The 18,593-nt window shown below is 48.3% G+C and overlaps 1 protein-coding gene across 2 annotated transcripts; it reads right to left on the minus strand.

Moving 5' to 3' along the window:
- Window positions 1-3,596: 3,596 nt before the first annotated feature.
- Window positions 3,597-14,677, minus strand: CDC42EP2 (CDC42 effector protein 2). 2 transcript variants are annotated; one of them, XM_074231099.1, is made up of 2 exons: window positions 14,620-14,677; window positions 3,597-11,857 (listed from the first exon to the last, which is right to left on the minus strand). In XM_074231099.1, the coding sequence occupies exon 2, from the start codon at window positions 11,551-11,553 to the stop codon at window positions 10,897-10,899; it is 657 nt and encodes a 218-aa protein (XP_074087200.1). In that variant the 5' UTR covers window positions 11,554-11,857; window positions 14,620-14,677; the 3' UTR covers window positions 3,597-10,896. The 2 variants fall into 2 exon arrangements, with proteins under 2 accessions (XP_074087200.1, XP_074087199.1); XM_074231098.1 differs by lacking the exon at window positions 14,620-14,677 and adding an exon at window positions 13,442-13,879.
- Between the last annotated feature and the right edge of the window lie 3,916 nt (window positions 14,678-18,593).

The raw sequence follows: 18,593 nt of genomic DNA on the forward strand, positions 1-18,593 counted from the left end.
TGATCACAGTCTAGGCCCCCCCCCCAATAGAACAGCAGGGTCCACCCCACCTCAGCCCTGTGGCAGAGGGGGGTGCTTGTGCTCATTCACAGACCAGGAGGGAAGATAGAGCTTCACACATGGAGATCCCTGTGGGGGGGGTATCCCAATAATACTCAAAAGCTCAGGAAGCACCCCAAGACCAGGCACAGGCTGGGGAAATGAGTAAATAGAGAAAAAAGAGGAACACCATTGAGAAATACATTGTCCTGAGAAGGATCAAAATACTCAATCTGAAGATGAGGAAGTACAAGCTTCTGCATCTAAAGACTGCAAGAAAAACGAAAGTTGGGTTCAAACTATGACAGAACTCAAAAAAGACTTTGAAAATCAAGTGAGGGAGATAGAAGAAAAATTGGGAAAAGAAATGAGAGATGCAGGAAAAACATGAAAAATAAGTCAGCAATTTAGTCAAGGAGATCCAAAAGAATGCTGAAGAAAATAACATGTTAAAAACCAGCTTAGGTCAAATGGATAAAAAAGTTCAAAAAGTTGTTGAGGAGAAGAATGCTTTAAAAAGCAGAATTGGCCAGATGGAAAAAGAGATAAGAAAGCTCTCTGAGGAAAACAAATCCTTCAGGCAAAGAATAGAACTCAGGGAGATTGATGAATTTACAAGAAATCAGGACTCAATACTTTAAAACCAAAAGAATAAAAAATTAGAAGAAAATGTGAAACATCTCATTGAAAAAACAACTGATATGGAAAACAGATTTAGGAAAGATAATTTAAAAATTATTGGAATACCTGAAAGTCATGGCCAGGTAAAGAGCCTTGACATCATTTTTAAAGAATTCCTACAGGAAAATTGCCCATATATCCTAGAAGCAGAGGGCAAAATAGAAATGGAGAGAATCCACTGATCTCCCCTGGAAAGAGATCCCCCCCCCCGCAAAAAAACAATGCCCAGGAATATTGTAGCCAAGTTCCAGCCAAGTCAAAGAGAAAATATTACAAGCAGCCAGGACACAATTCAAATATCATGGAGCTGCAGTCAGGATCACACAGGACTTAGCAGCAACTACATTAAAGGCTTATAGGGCTTGGCATGTGATATTCTGGAAGACAAAAGAGCTCGGAATGCAACCGAGAATCAACTACCCAGCAAAACTGAACATCCTCTTCCAATGGACTTCCAATGGACTTTCAGTGAACCAGGGGAATTTCAAATGTTCCTGTTAAAATGGCCAGAGCTGAACAGAAGGTTTGATCTTCAAATACAGGACTCAGGTGAAGTATAGAGAGTGGAGGAGAGGGGGAAAATATGAGGGACTTAATGATGATGAACTGCATGTATTCCTGCATAGAAAAATGACACTGATAATACTTATAAGAAACTTCTTATTTAATAGAGCAGGTAGAAGGAGCTTTTGTAGATGAAGCACAGGAGAGAGAGCTGAATTTGAAGTTGTAATATATTGTCAAAATGGAGTTAATGGCTAAAAGGGAAATGTAATGGGAGTAAGAGAAAGGAGAGGGGGAATAGGTTAAGATATTTCATATAATAAGATTTTTTTATTACAATGAGCTATTGCAATGATATGGAAGGGGGAAGGCAAGGGGGAATGAGGGAACCTTCGTTCTCATCAGAGGTGGCTCGAAGAGGAAACAGCATATATACTCAATGGGGTATAGACATCTGGAATAAGAAGGAGAGAAGGGGGACAGGGGGAAAGGGGGGATGTGAGTGATGGAGGAGAGGATGGACCATGGGGGGAGAGTGGTCAGATATAATACATTTTCTTTTTTACTTCTTGCAAGGGGTTGGGATTGGATGGCCTGTCTGGGACCACAGGGCTGAATGGTTGCTGGGCCTTAGGGCTGGTATGTGGGCTCGGGGCCTCTTGGCCCCAGGGCTGATGATCAGTCTGCTGTGCCACTCAGCTAACACACAGCACATTTAAGAAGAGGAAGAGAGTGAAAGGAGAGAGAAAATATAGTGTATGGTAGTGGGGAAGTACGAATGGAGGGAGTTGTGATCAGCAATGACAACAGTGGAAAAATATGGAAGTAGCTTCTGTGATGGACTTATCATAAAGAATGTGATCCAACTGTGACAGAGCTGGAGGTGTTGAACACAGACTGAAGCACATTTATTATTATTATTATAATTATTTGGGGGATTGCGGGACAGATGGGGTTGGGTGGCTTACCTGGGGCTGCACGGCTGGGTGATTGTTGCGTGTCTGAGGCTGGTTTTGGACCTGCGTGCTCCTGACTCCAGGGCTGGTGCTCCATTCACTAAGCCACCTAGCTGCCCCTGTTATTATTTTTTTAATTTTAATTTTAATTTTTTTCTCTTTATTGCTCATGAGGGTCTATATTTTTTTGGGGGGAGGCGGTATTATGTTTACTCAAACAAGAATATTTTAGTAATGTATAAAAAATTATTTGTACAAAAATAAAATAAATATAATAAAAATTAAAAAAAATAATGAATAAATGGTCAGAGGGGAAAAAAAAGAAAATGAAGGGCAAAAAAACCCAATCCATAAACAAAAACACTGTTGCTCAGTACTAAACCCTTGATAGGAACTTACAGAGCAGAACCTGAGGAGGATAACAATTAAATTTTGCTATGGATTAGATCATTTGGGGAGCACCGAAAGCTTTTGGGTATCTAGCTTGAAGTATTCCTGAGATCCTGGAATAATGTAATATTCAGTACCCTAAAAAAGAAGAAACAGGACTGGTCTAGATGTTCCTTCCAGAAGCTCATAGAGTCTGACCCTTACACAACCCTGAAGTCAGGAAAGACTAGAAAAGTAAGTAAAAAAAATGGATCCCACCATAAAAAGTCATTATGGTGACAGAGATGCTGTGACAAAAAAGAACAGAATGACCTCAAAATATTTCCAAGCAAAGTCTGAAAGAAAAATATAACCTGGCTACAAATTCAACAAGAGTTTCTGGAAAAGATGAACCAAGAGATTTATGGAAGAATTCAAACAAGTTGGCACAAGAAGCACCAAATCTACTCAACAAACTTTCTGAAAATTAGAATGAAGCAAATTGATTTAATTAAATTAAAATATGTATATATAGTTTAGGCACACACATACACACACACGTATACATTTATGTGTGTATGTAGAAACTGTCCAGATGGAAAGAGCACTTTCAGTTGGCTGGATTGGGCAAAGTTTGAGATGTGCATAGACATCTTCCTTCCTCCTTGGATGGAGTAGAAAGAGTTGGGAGAACCTGGCTTAGAAGACCAGCTCTGCCACCTTTCTCCCTGGACCCAAGTTTCCTCATCTGTAAAATGAAGGGTTTGTATCCAATAATTTTGAAGCCCTCTTTTAACTCCAAATATTACGGGAGAAAAGTGAAGTGAGACTGGAGGTATCTTTATTAGCATTTAGTAAATGAGGAAACTGAGTCCCAGGAAGTTAAGGTGGATAGCATGTAGCATGGATAGAGTGCTAGGTCTAGAGTCAGGAACACCTGAGTTCAAATCTGGCCATACATGATTGTAACCATGAGCAAGTCACTTTTGTCATTTGCCTCAGTTTCCTCATTTATAAAATGAGGCTAATAGCATTTACTCCTGGCAGGGTTGTTGTGAGGATTAGATGAAGTCATTTTAAAGTTAGAGCAGTGTGGACTACATAGAAATATTACCTAAAATTTAGGTTCTTATAAATGGCAGGATCTGAATCTAAATCTGCCTCAGGAACTTCTAGGGCCCTTTTAAGCTCTGAATCTACTCTAGGAGGTCAGAACTCAGTTGTTTCAGGTGCAAGAATATTTTTGGAATTGGAAGGGACCCTCGGGGGCCATCAAGTCTAATCCTTATACAATCAAGAATCTCAATCTATAAACAGTCGAACAGCTTTTACTGGAAGACCTCAGTGATAGGAAACTCACTACCTCTTAAGGTGGCCCATACCACCAGTGAACTGAATCTTGAACTGAACTTTCAGGAAATCTTTTCTTATTTCAAACAGAATTTGGTTCTTTAACTCTTCCCTCTTGTTGTTCCTGGTTCTGCCCTCTAGAGGGCATTCAGTCATGTCCGATTCTTCACGACCTCATTGAGGGTTTGGCAAGGATGCTGGCGTGGTTGGCCATTTCCTTCCCCAGATCATTTTACAGATGAGGAAACTGAGGCAGATAGGATTAAGTGACTTGCCCAGCTAATGTGTCTGAAGTCAAGATTTGAACTCTGGAAAATAAGTTTTTCTTAATCCAGGCCCAGTAAACCATCCAGAGTCAAATGGAACAAGACTGATCCCTCTTCCACAGCTCCTCAAATCCCCCCTTCTCCAGGAAGACATTCCCAGTTTCTTCAACAGGTCTTCCTTTTTATGTATTGACCTGTCCAAGGTCCCATGTTAGGTAATTATTAAGTGTCTGAGGCCGGATTTGAACTCAGGTCCTTCTGACTCCAGGACTGGTGCTCCTAAAGCCCTTCCCCATGCTGGTCAACTTCCCTATGGATGCTCACCAGTTGATTAACATCCTTCTTAAACTCTAGCACCCAGAACTTAACACATCGCTTCAGCTGGGGTCTGACTAGGGACTCTTACTTTCCTTGTTCTTGGCAGTACGACTCTTTTGGAGGCTTTAAATGGCTTTTTGGTGGACATTTTCTATTTTTAGATCACTTATTTTTCTCACTGTTATCTACCCCCCCAACACATACATCTCTCCCAGAAAACCAAAGAATAAAAAAAGAGGAAGAAAATAAAATCCAGTGAAATTAATCAAAGAAAGAATAGAGTCATAGATATAGAAATATTTTGAACAGCATTTTTTGTTGTAGCCAAAAAATGACCCCCAATATTGGTACTTACAGATCAACCACACTGAAGTCTCAGAAAGGAAAAAAACAAACTAATTTTGTGCAATAAGAAATGATGAATATGGGGGCGGCTAGGTGGTGCAGTGGATAGAGCATCAGCCCTGGAGTCAGGAGTACCTGAGTTCAAATCTGGCCTCAGACACTTAATAATTACCTAGCTGTGTGGCCTTGGGCAAGCCACTTAACCCCATTACCTTGCCAAAAACTTAAAACAAAAGCAAAAGCAAAAGAAATGATGAATATGAAGAATTTGGAGAAATTCAGAAATACAGTTAGCAGTCCCAAGAGAAGTAAAACAGAATGGCCACAATAATGTAAAGGAAAACATCGATAAACTCTGACCAAAGCAGTATTTACTCAGGTCTTCAGAGGGCTGGAGTTGAGTATTATTGCCACCTGTCAGGTTAGAAGTAGTGGACTGGTGGAGGGGGGATGCCTTCTGGGGGCATTCTGAGGGGGGGTCAACTTCCCTCTGAGTTTGACCCATTCAGCCCAGTTCCTTTTGCAGCTAAGGGGGAATGAATATCTCACAAAAGTGGTGGGGCTGACCCCAGTGGCCTTGGTAATTGCAATGTGGAGAAAGTAAAGAGCCCTTCATGTGAGGACAGAGGTGTGAGGAGGCCCTTCCTCAGAGAGGATCTATGTGTTGGTATAATTTATTTGTGTTCTTCCCATTGCATCGAAAGGTATTTGTGAAGTAAATTAAGGCTCGAAATGGGTAGGTATAGCTAATCCCCTGAATGGCACATGGAGAGGACAATGGATGTCCCGCATTCTAGAGCCCCGGGGAGATTATAACTAGAATGACTCAAGTATGTGACTCAGTTGGAGTTGAGTATTTTCAGTCAGACACTAGGGGGCACTGAGGCTCTAGCTGGTCTGGTTAGATTCACTTATTGAACTGAAAGGAAGCTTTGATCCAATCAGCTGACTTTTTAGGTGGTGGTGGTGAGAATGGGGTCCAGAAGTGTTGTGACAAATACAAAGGCCCAGCTGATTGAGGAAGGGAACCCTGGATGACTCCCAACTCTTCACGACATGGCTATGGGACCCAGTTCCAGATGGATGTTGTATTTGTAGCCTCCAAAAACTTTAGACTCCAACTAAATTACATGGTTAAACTCACCAGTAGCACATGGGGGCTGTTCATCACTCTCACTGCATGATTGAACTCTCATCCTTTCTCAGGGGAACCCTCTCTGTTAGCATCTTTAGCACCTTGTTTCCTTGCATACCACCCACACCCATTCGATCTCATTGGTGTCATTCATCACACTTCTGCCTTTATTATTTATGTTTTGGGCAAACTGAGGTAACCCTTTCGCCCATCCCCATGCTCCAAGGCACTCAACTTGGGAGACTCCAGAACTCTACCACCATCAGAGTAGACTGGACCTAGAATTTCTTTCACAGGAATCCAGTACCTTTTAATTCTAATGCCTCCTCTCTGACGATTATCTCAAATTTATAGTCTAAAAGTATGTTTAGACATATTTGTTTGCATGTTGTTTGTTTTTGTTTTGCAAGGCAATGGAGTTAAGTAACTTGCCCAAAGTCTTGCATATTGTTTGGCACAAATCAGGCGCTTAATAAATATCCACCGACTCACTGAGAAGTTAAATGACTTGCCCGGAGTCACATATCTATTAAGTACCTGAGACTGGATTTGAACAGTCTTTCTGACTCTTGGCCCAGAGCTCTGTTTTCCCACTGTGCCACAGAAGCCATCATGTGTCAGAGGCATCTTTCTGGCACCCAGGTCAGCTCCCTGGCTGCTTGACCCAACCCCCAACAGAGCTCAGCATTGTTCCAAGGCCGCAGAACTGCTCCATCTGGCTATGTGCCATGGATAGACGGAGAGACCCCACTGTACTTAGACAGTGAGCTAGGATAGAGGATTGGAAGAATATGGCACATCAGCTTGGACCGTGACTGAGAGATTGATTATGGGGTCCTTGGCAGGTCAGAGCCTTCCTCTGAGAGGGTGACCCTGGATAGTCAACTTTCCTCTGAGTCTGACCCATTCAGCCCTGTTTCTTCTGCAGCTAAGGAGGAATGAGCATCTCACAAAGGTGGTGGGGCTGACTCCAGTGGCTTTGGCATTTGCAATGTGGAGAAAGTAAAGAGTCTTGCATGTGAGGACAGAGGTGTGAGGAGGCCCTACACTAAGTTGATTGCCCTCCTTTGAGCCCTCTATCAACTTCCTTGCCAAAATATGGCCCCCTGGAACTGAACTCTCTATGTGGTCTGACCACCATAGCGCAGTGAGATGATCCCTGTAATCTTGGACACAGACATCTCCCCTAACAGGGCCTGTGGTCTTTGGTCAGTTGTTTTCAGTCATGTCTAACTCTTCATGAGCTCATTTGGGGCATACTGGAGTGATTCCAGTTGCTTCTCCAGCTCATTTGACATGTGAGGAAACTGAGGCAAACAAGGGCAAATGACTTGCCCAGGGTCACACAGCTAGCAAGTTTCAGAGGCTGGTTTTGAACTTAGGAAGCTGAGTCTTCCTGACTCCAGGCTAGGTTTTTCTATCCACTGCACAACCTAGCTACCCATTGAGCTTGTGGTCCACTTAAACTTTCATCTCTTTCTCAAACTACTGTCCAACCCTCGCCCTCTTGTAACTTGTGAAGTTGATTTCTGAGTCCAAGCTAAGACTGTTCTATCTATCCTTATTAAATATCATCTTAGATTAGCCCCAGCAGCTGAACTGTCCAGGATCTGTCTGGACCCTGTTATGCAGGGTGATCTCTCCCTGCTGGGTTTGTGTCCTCTGCAACGCTGAGAAACCTGCCATCTTGTCCTCTATCTAAGCCATTGTTAGAAATGACATTCCATCCCCTGATGCTGCTCCTTCTGTGGTGACAAGAAGTACATTCAAAGAGATTGTCTCAAAGGGAAAGTGAAGTCCAAATGTGGACAAATAAGACCCAAGTAAAAATTAGGAGCAAGTAGGGGGTGCCACAGTGTAGAGTCCCAGACCTGGTCAAAAGTCTCATCTTGGGGAGGCTCAGTGGCGCAGTGGATAAAGCACCGGCCCTGGAGTCAGGAGGACCTGGGTTCAAATCCGGTCTTAGACACTTAATAATTACCTAGCTGTGTGGCCTTGGGCAAGCCACTTAACCCTGTTTGCCTTGCAAAAACCTAAAAAAAAAAGACTCTTCTTTCTGAATTCAAATCTACTTGCCAGCTCTATGATCCTATGATCCCGGGCAAGTCACTTAACCTTGTTTGCCTCAGTTTCCTCATCTGTCAAATGGGTTGGAGAGGGAAATAGTAAATCACTACAATGTCTTTGCCAAGCAAACTCCAAATGGGTTTATGAAGAGTCAGAAAAAAATCAAGCAATCAAAAAAAAATCACAACTCACCCTCCAGGCCTCCCTTCTAAGAGCTGAGCAGCCCTGATACAGTCCTGACTAAAGAAAAGGGAGGGAGGGCTGACATGGACCATGCGGAAATGATGCTGTCCATGCTCAGGCAAAGGAGGGTGTCAGGTATTCTAAGCTGAAGGAGGCAGAGAGTAGGAGAAGGGGTGGGGCACGGAGAGGACATGGTTGATAACGGTGAGGCGGTAAGGAGGATCTAAGTCCTTGATGGTGAGGCAGTGAAAAGTGCAAAGGAACTTTCATTCCTCCTCTTCCCATTTCAGGAATCCAATCCCATTTTCAGGCTTTAAATTGAACTGGAAGGGTCCCATGAAAGGGACCTGGGAACAGAAAACCTGCCATGTCAGGTCTGGGAGAGTTCTGCCTAGTTTAACTCTCTGGTCCAAGGGCCTTTAATCATTCAGAGGCTCAGAGTGGCCACCCCAATGAAACAACCCATCTGCTGCTAGGGGACCCCGGGGGGCACTTTCCCTGTCAGTACCTGCACTGAGAAAACATTTAAGCACAGTAGCCTTGACTGAGCAGTTGGTGAAGGAGCTGGGCCAGGTCCCAGGCAGCCAGGCCTGATCTCTTATCCTCCAAGACAGGGAGCTACCACTCAAGGATGGTTTAGGTTGGTGCAAAGTGTTTGGAACTAGATCTGGATTCGAATTGCAGTTTTGTTGCTCACTAGTCATGACCCTGGGGGAGCAGTCCTCTCCCTTCTTTGGGCCGTTTCCCTTGTCTGTAAAAGGAGAGGCCTGGACGAGATGGCCGCTCAGCCACCCTCAGGTCTAGGGCTTGGGCACTTGAATGAGACAGGCCTTGGATACTAGGAACATGCATTCTGATAGAATTACTTGCTTCTTAAAGGCCTCTTGGCCTTACTTTCCAGTCCTTTGTAAACTCTGGCAAGTGAAGAATCACCCAGATTCATGTTTTGTCCCACAAAAAATGCTGGAATTGACGAATTGCTTACAAGATGTGGTGAGAGCTGTATGACCAAGGAGGTGCTGGTCAAGGCATGGGAAGCAATGCCTGGGTCCTCACAAGATGCTTTGGTGGGTGGGACCTCCACAGGAGATCTATGGGAAGCTAGGCAAGGTTAAGTCTATCTCAGCCTCTCAAGAATTCCTGCTATTGGGTCAGCATGTGATTAAATTATGCCTAAGACTCACTTCATTGGCATTCGTTTCTCAGGCCAGTGTGCCCCCCATCCAAGCTAGTCTCCCCTCACCCTGCATCCTTTCTTCTCTAGGCCTGCCCTTATCAGCAAGGCCTGATGCTCCTGGGGAAAGGCAGAATCCAGTTGTCCTGGCAACCCCCATCCACCCAAGGATTATGAGGCACAGAGGGGATGGCGGCTGTTATCAGGGGTTCAGCAGGATGCCACAGAGGAACCAGCAGCCCAACTAGGGTGGGGGACAGGCCCTCTGTCTGACGAGGGGACAGGAAATGGAGGGAAGCAGACACAGTGGAGGAAACCACCCAGAGAGCATTTGGGGAAACTAGCCTGGTTGAAATCATGAGACATATAATACAGGATGGACCCTGAGAGGACTGGCTACTGACTTGCCCAAGTCTCTCAAATCCAGGTGTCCTGACTTCAAATCTATGGTATCCCATCTCCCAGTCTGCATCCCGCAATCTGACCTATCTCTTGTTACTCATTCCATTTATTCTGCAGGCATTTATTACATATCTGCTGTATTCAAGGCCCTAAGAATTCCAAAGAAAGCATTAAAGAGAAGATAGGCATGATCCCTGCCCTCATGGAGCTTAGCCCCATTCTAATATGCTCACTGAGTCTCCCCAGAGAGCTGAGAGGCAGCCAGAGTTGGGGATTTAAGCAAAAATGCTGTTTGTCACCAGAAAAGCTGTCTGCAAGTCCCTGTTCTGTAGGTTAGACAACTTCTAAACCCTATGATTAGAGATGACTTAGAGGCAGGAGTTATGCCATCTGCCTATCTGGCCATCCCTCGGGATCTGGCCTTTTGTTGTCAGTTCTCAAATACAAGTTGGTTGAGCTCAAAGCAAATCTGAGATGGGGAGACAGGGAAGGAGATTGAGGCAGAAGAGGCTGTTACTGATCCAGCATGGTTTATTGCAATCACAGCTCACTGTAAGTCAGGAGGGGGCTAGGAAAGGGGGAGGCCTTGACCATAGCCATGTTGCCTGTAAGTCTGGGGTGGGGGGGAGTAACCAGAGTCTAGAGTGTATGGAGGGGAGGGGCTACCAGAATCTAGAGGCTGGGTATCCCCCACCCCCATCCACGGCTAGATGGATTCCTGCAGGCCTTTTCTGAGCTTTCTCCTGGTTATCTCCTGGCCATGGCTGAGGGAAGGAAGAACTGGGTCACCCTCCCATCTATGAAACGTCTGGCAGCTGGGATATCTGAGAACCCGACTTAGGCAGTCTCAGTGAGAATGGGCTGCTTTCCTGGCACCTGTTTGTCCTAAGGAGTGCAAAGGGCTTTTCTGCTGGTCTCTCTCAAACAATGTGGGGGGAAACTGGGGCACAAGTGAGAAATGATCTGCCCTACAATCACAGAAGTGAAGGCTTGAGTAGCTAATAAACACAGGCATACTTGACTGTCTCTCTCCACCCCCCCCAACCACGCGCTCACCACAAGCCTAACACCACCAGCCTGTCCTGCCCTGTTCCCAGAGGCATTTGTTTATGTGGGCATCTCCACTCTGTCTAGGTCTTGGGACTGGTCCATGATCTGTAGGACATCATCCAGTATGGAAGGACCCAGGTCCACATGGAGAGAAAGGAGGGAGCTGGCTTGGGACAGGAACGGTTCCTCAGTTGCTTGCTCAGACATGAAGCCATTTTGGTTCAGGGGAGAGTCAGTCTCCTGAGTCCTCCAGACCTCCAAGCCCTCATTCTCTTGGGAGGTTGGCAGTGAAGTCTCCAGGTGCAGCCGGGGTGGCTTAGGTGGGGCTTGGGCTGAGGGCAGGGTGAGAGCCTGGGGCCCACCAATGACTGGGAGGGAGATGGCATTCTTGAGTAGAGGGGAATGCCCATCAGAGAGCCCCGGGGGCTTCTGCCCACAGACTGTGGTGGTCCGGGCAAACTGGAAAGGGAGGTTGAAGGTGCCATCTTCCTCCTCAGGACCCTCACCCACTGTGCCAGGCAGCAAATGGAACTTTCCCTGTAGGAAGGAGATGTCGCCAAACATGTCACCCTCCCCACCACTGCCAATGTGGATGGTGTGACGGAAGTCACCCAGTGGTGGACTAATCATGTCTGATGATAGCAGGTCCCGCAGCTTCTCCTTCTTTCCTTTGCGACTGCCCCGCTTCAAGTAGATGGGCACCTTGGTAGACATATCAGCATACCATCCACAGCAGGGAGCTCAGGGGAGCAAGGACCGGTGTCCCCAATAGGGTAGATTTCTACCTTCAAGCCTCCTCCCCCCTTGTAGATAGACCAATGGAAACTGGACCAAAGAGGCCAACAGCTAATGAGCCAAAGTTGATCAAGAAGTCAGCAAGTGGAGGACACGGCTGATGGGCAGTGCAGCAGCCAGTGGTACGTCTCAGCTGGTAGCAGGAGGTAGCTCTCCTGCCTGGCTTCCTCAATGGGCAAATGATAATTTCGCCTGGATCCACAGGGCTGGAAGTTGCCACCCTCTGAAAGAGAAGAGAACCAAGTGAATGTTGGCCACTCTGTGGGGATCTGTTCATGTTTCTTGTCCTGGATCCCAACAGAAGCCACCCTTTGACACATTCCTACAAGAGTAAGGGGACTTCTGGTTTCCCAGCTAGGGAGAAGAACCTCAGATCCTAGAAGTAGGAGGAAGACAATCTAGAAGACCTTAGAACACTTTAGGGAGTGTAGAGACTGTCAGAGGTGAGCCTTTTGGATTGAGCATCACCCCCCCCCCATTTTATTTATTTAAAGGAATATATATTTTTTAATTTTAATTTTTTTAAAATTTTTGCAAGGTAATGGGGTTAAAGTGACTTGCCCAAGGTCACACAGCTAGGTAATTATTATGTCTGAGATGAGATTTAAACTCAGGTCCTCCTGACTCCAGGGCCAGTACTCTATCCACTGTGCCACCTGACTGCCCTTACCCCCTTCATCTTAAAGGAGGAATGAGAATCAAAGAGAAGGGACTTGTGCTTGAGATAACATAGCAAGACTGTGGCAAAGCTGGACTGGAACCCAGGCCTCTTAACTTCCAGCTCCTAATAATCCAGGCCAAGTGCCTTCCACCACAAGTTACCTCCCTTGCCCTGATGTCCATATGCCATCCACAACAGTAGTTCTGTGTGGCCTGGAGTTTAGCCTGATCACCTGGATTAGCTGCTTCCAAAGGCTCAGTCAACCCCATTGGGGGAGGAGGGGAGACCACTTGCAGCCTCCTCCTAGTACCTCATTTGTATGGGAGCCCAGAAAAGAGGAGATATGCTCGTTGACAAGATGCACATGGCTGACCCGATTTTCCATTGAGGGCTAAGTGTGGAACAGTGGAAAATATAGGGGAGTCAGAACCAGATGGGCCAGGCCCTACCCCCACAGCTGGCAGGCCAGGAAACCTCCAGAATACTTGAAATCCTGTCCCCAAGCAAGGGACCACTTTTCCTTCTAGCAAGGATGAGTCAACAGCAGGTCACCCCAAACCTGCAGTATCCCCCCCCTTTAACTCTAGAGTTCAGGTCTTAGATCCATCTCTATCCTTACTCCATGCCCACCCCAAAAGCAGGTGGCAGCCTCCTGTCTCTCTCAGCTGAGAGACTATTAAACTGTTCCCAGAGATGAAGCGTTTCCACAACAAACTAAGCCCATGGGTGGGCAGAACTGTTTGCCAGACAGCTGCCTCATTCTGGGCCAGATGTGTCCACCCATTTCCAGATGTGAGGTTGAACAGGGAAAGAGTGGAATGGGGAGGTGCTCTGCTCGGTTCCTCCCAGTTGGCCTGTGAGTATCAAGCCCCAAGCAGGTCTCTGTCATCTGGCTCACATCTGATGAGGGAGCGAGGCTTGTGGAAGGCAGGCCACCAGGGATGGTGAGGAAGGAGGCCCTGAGTTTGGGACTGGAGGAGTCCCTTTTCCTTTTGGGACCTTCCTAGGGCTTTCCTCCAGCCCCAAGTTGGACTTGTTTCCACCCCATCCTTGCCTGTTACCCCAAAACTTTATGAATGAATGAATGTTAGTATCCACCTGCCCTCCTCACAATGGAACATTTTCTGTTGGGGAAAGTGTGCTGACCTGCAGCTCTGAGGATGACTGAGAGGCCTGGTGGCAGCCACTAGCAAGCTCCTAGCCCCAGCTTCTGCTCTCTAGCACTGGATTCCGTGGCTTCATGGGTCCTTTGCAACTTTGCTCTATGAAGGGGGCATCGCGGAATGGTTGGATGGAACCTCAGAGGTCACCAAACCCAACCTCCTTATTTTGCAGAGGAGGAAACTAAGGCTTAGGACCCCAAGCCAACGACCGTCAGTCGGGGTTCCTCTGCAAGTTTCCTTCCCTGAATTGTGATCCACACCCACAGGTAACACGTCACTGTCTTTACCCCAACTCCCCAGAGGCCTGGGATTCTTTTGGATGAGAATTTCCTCTTAGCGACCCCGGTTTTCCTTAGGGTCCCGAGCCAAGCCGCGAACTTAAGGGGACCACTAGATGGCGACGCGCACCCCCACCGCGTACGGAGAGCCCCGGGGACGGGGTGAGAACTCCGGGGGCCTGGTCCTTTCGGGGTTCCAGCGGTGGGCGGGGTGGGGGGGAGGCAGCCTGGTGCTGGGCTGCGAGTTCGAGCCTGCAGTCCCGTTGCCCGTGGGGTTTTCCCTTTGAATGGGGGGGGAGGGTCGGTATGAGACCCCCACCGCAGAGAGGAAGGGGGGGCAGCCTGGGCCGTCGCCAGCTTCGCCTGGGGGGGGAGCCCCAGCTGGGGGCTTCCTCTCCTCCTGGGACCCTCTCTGGTCCCCGGGTGGGCGCTGCCAGCCCTGCCCTGCCCTGCCCTGCCCTGCCCGGCCCGGATCCGCTCCAGGGCACGGCTAAAGATAGGCACACACCTCAGCCGTTTCTAAAAATACGGGGTGCTCCCCCCCCCCGAGAGCAGGGAGAGGGCGGGGAGTCGGGTTCCGGAGGGTGACTGAAGGCGGAGGGGGCTGTCCCAGGCTGGGGAGGGGCTGGGAGAGCCCCAAAGGGGGAAGGGGCGAGATTGGCCGGGGCGGGGGGGGGGGGGGGCGGGAGGGGGAGTGGAGCACCGGGCGACTCCGGGAAGAGGGGGCCCTCAAGTGCAAGGGGCGGGACTGGAGGGGGCGGGACGATCGGGGGGCCCAACGCCCCCCCCACGCCGTGCTTTGGGCTGGGTCGGACCCCCCCCCCCCCCAAGCCAGGGAAATTCCGTAGCTTGGCCCGCGGTCCGCTCGGACCCTGAGGCTTACCGGGGGTGCTCGCGGCCGAGCCGGGCGGTGCCGGTCCGGGTCCGGGTCCGGGTCCGGGTCCGGGTCCTGGTCCGCTCGGCTCTGGATCCGCTCCGGACGAGCAGCGGCGGCGGGACGGAGACTCGGCAGCTGGGACCCAACTGTTCCCAGGCCGGGGGCCAGCGGCTCCGCCCCCGCGGGCCCCGCCCGGGGCCCCCACCAGCCAATGGGCGCCCTAGCTCTGGCGGCCCGGCCCGCCCCGCCAGCTGCCCAGCCCTCCCGCCGGGCCCTCGGGGTGGGGGGAGAGGGGCAGGAGGGAGTGGGGGGCCCGGCGGGAGGGCCCCGGGGACCCCAGCAGCGCTGTCCGGAGAGCTCCGACCCCCCAAGGCATCGCCCCTTCTCCATCAGTGGAGATCCAGCCTGCCCCAGCCCAGGCGGGGCCCGCGGGGTGCCAGGCGGGGGCGCGGGGGCACACGCAGTCCTGGCCCGCAAGGACTCGCTCTTCCGACGGGGCGGGCAGGAAGCCCCCGGGGAGGACTCGATCCGGCCCCCCCCCAGGCCCCTCGGAGCCTTGGGTCACTCCTGGCCTTGGGGGTCGGCTTGTGAGGGGGGGCCGAGAAGCTGCTGAAGCCTGCGCGTCCTCCCCCGCGGCGCCTCAGCTCTCGTTTCCTTACATCCTCCTACGTCCCCTTTGTACCCATTATTCCGGACTGACCACCAGAGGTCCGACTGGCAGGGGAGGCGAAGGGCTTACCCAGAGTCACACAGCGGAGCCAGGCAGCACTGGAACCCACGTCTTCCCGGGCTTGCCCAGCCAGGCTCTCGGGCTACTCTGCCTGGAGCATGGTCATATATAAATGGCCATATTGCCTAGCCATAGCTAGGTACAAGATGCACCAGCATTGTTTGGGGGAAGAGACCGGGGCCCCGACTCGGACCATCCCACCTCTCGGACCATCCCACCTCTCAGACCACCCCATTACTCAGGCCATCCCACCTCTCAGGCCATCCCACCTCTCGGACCATCCCACCTCTCGGACCATCCCACCTCTCGGACCAGCCCAGTACTCAGGCCATCCCACCTCTCAGGCCATCCCACCACTCTGACCGCCCCACTCCTGCCCTATGTCTGCCAACCCGAGGCTCCTGTCCCTGGGGAAGTTAGCCCACACTCTCTGCAGCTTCAGCCCAAGAGCTGGCTGGTGAAGGACGATCTACCAACTAGTTAGTTTAACCCACTCGTGGCTGGTCCCAGCTTGCGGCCCACCCCAGAATTGCCGACCCGTCCAGCCAGCAGGGAAAGCCATCTCTTCCTCTTCCTCTTGCCCCGTCCCCTTCCCTAAAGGAGCTATTTGTAGCCCTTAACACCACACCTGCGGTTTGGGGGGTGACTGAACAAGCATCCTCCCTCCCCAGTGAGCTGCCTTATCTTTCCTTGATGGAATGTAAGCTCCCTAAGGAGCCCTGTTTCTTCTTTAAGCTTTGCCTGGCCAGGGCGGCCCGGAAAACACTGGACAAAGGATTCTTCCAGTCCATCATGTCGAAGGCGACACTGGATCCGAGCTTTACAAGAAACTAAAGGTTCATTTACTACCGTCGAACTTTGTACCTATTGTTCCTTTCCCCTACAGCAGTCGTGAAATGGAGTAAGATCATTATCTCCATTTTACAGATAAAACTGAAGGCTATTACAGCATATCAGTGTTTGGATAGGGGAGCGGGGAGGCCGGATTAGAAAGCAGAGGAGAATTTGGGGACCCTTGGGTCTGGCTTAAGGGGAAATCGGATCCTTGAGTCCAAGCCCCTACTTTAGAGTGATTGCTATTAATTATCCTTTGTACATGTGACTTTTTGAAATTCGGCGAGTCTGAGCACTGGATGTATCCTTTCTGGGGGTGTCAGGAGAGACCTGTTTTAAATAGGCGACAGTGCATATGGACACCACGAGTGAATTAGGGCAGCTAATGGTGGCCCCGGATTCTGGCACCGGGATCTGGAGTCCAAATTTGATCTCAGTGAATCGCTAGTTGTATGACTCCTCCCCAAAACCAAGTATAAATGAGAAGCTAATTCTTCATTTCAAGCAAGTAAGGGGAAGGGCAAAACTATTTCCTTTTTCCTCCTTAGGGAGTTTATTTTAGGTGGAAAGCTTTGAGTTCAATCACAGTTGCTCTGAGGCTTCAGTGAGGAAAATTCCCAACCTATAGCCGATCCAGTCATACCTTTATTTCTCTTTCCTTTGTGGTTGAGGCAAAATTCAATTTGTTGGAAACATTTTGGTAACCGGACAGTGGACAATAGAGTACATTATATTTGTGGCTAGAGAGGAACTTGGAGCTTCTCTCAGATCCTCCTCTCCCAAGATGCCAGTAGAAGCAATGACATTCCTTCATATCTCCCCCTTGCCAGAACTCAGTCCTCCCATTGCTCCCAGACTGTTCTAGGATTCAGACACTCACAATCTCATTCCACCCCTCCCCCTCCACATTAACACACAGAGTTAAACTGAGATAACTCTCCCTTTTACCCAGTTGCTTGGGTGGGATCCAGCCTCTGGTGGAAAAGTTTTGATTGGTTCAAGGAGACGTGTAGATCTGGTTCTGATTTTCAGATATACTCAATAAGTGTCCTTCTCTATTCTAAGAACCAGACCCTGCATCTGAATGGTTTTCCTTCATATCCTTATAAAACTTTGGGTTTTTTTTTGGGGGGGGGTGTGCCTGGGAAGGAGGAGGTGGAAGGGCAAGGAAATCTAGAGAAGAAAACAGGCCAGAAGGAATCATAGACAGACAGGATAGCTTTGAAAATTACAGGTTGAATTTATTATATACTTTTAAAAGAAAAGCAGGCTCTACATAGCTTACAGTATTCTATGCAACCCACTCTCTGTTCTGCATTGTATATGGGAACATTTATTTTTACTTGGTGTTTCCTAGGTCAGAATCTTTTAAAAAGTGAATTAAAGGCACAGTTAGATGGTCCAGTGAATAGAGTACTGTCCCTGGAATCAAGAGGAGCTCAGTTCAAATCCAGCCTCAGACACATATTTATTAGCTGTGTGACTTTGGGCAAGTCACTTTAACTCAGTTGCCCACAAAAAAAAATAAAGTTAATCTTTCCCCATTACTTCAAAGTTTTCCATTTGCCATATTTCTGTAAATAAAATCAGATCAAATAACATGTATTAGATGCCTTTGTAAAATATGCAAAAAGAGTCACTGCCTTTAGGAAGCTCAAAGTCTAATGGAGGAGACAGTATGCAAATCTGTATAGAATAATAAATGTGTCTCTTTACATACATGTTGCTTCCTCCATTGCTTCAACTGTAAACTCCTTGAGGCCAGGGACTGATCATCTCCATGTTCCCGTTGCATCCCTCCTCTAGAGAATAGGGCTTGGTGACATATTTTAGTCAGCCTAAAGAAATACTGATGGATGACAGGATGGATTTTGTCCACTGGGAGAACTCAAGTGGTGGAAACTTCTACTCGGTAGATTGTTTCAGAACCCCTTTGTAATACAGTCTTAGAGAGTTACCTAAGGACACCGAATAGTAAAGTCACACAGCAGAATTTGAACTCAGATCTCCCCAACTCTAAGGTTCAAATCTGCCTCAGACTTACTAGTTGTGTGACTGTGGCCAAGACACAAATCTCTGCCTCAGCTTTTTTGCCTATAAAATGGGGATAATAATGGCCTCAATATCCCAGGATTGTTATGAGGCTAAGATGAAATGATATTAGTAAAGGTGTGGTTTGCTTTGTATAAATGCCACTAATTATTGCTATTATCATCATTATCTACAATGGGATGCTGTTTTTTTCTCTAACTTGTGTAATCCATTTTCTTTTGTTCCCCTTCCCCCTTGGAACACTTTAAATCTGTTTACTCTTTCATCTCTTTTATTTATTCTATTTATTCATTCATTCATTTATTTAATTTATTTTTTAGGTTTTTGCAAGGCAAATGGGGTTAAGTGAGTTGCCCAAGGCCAC

Source organism: Macrotis lagotis, chromosome 3 (assembly GCF_037893015.1).
Source record: "Macrotis lagotis isolate mMagLag1 chromosome 3, bilby.v1.9.chrom.fasta, whole genome shotgun sequence".
In the NCBI taxonomy this organism is placed as follows: Eukaryota; Metazoa; Chordata; class Mammalia; order Peramelemorphia; family Peramelidae; genus Macrotis; species Macrotis lagotis.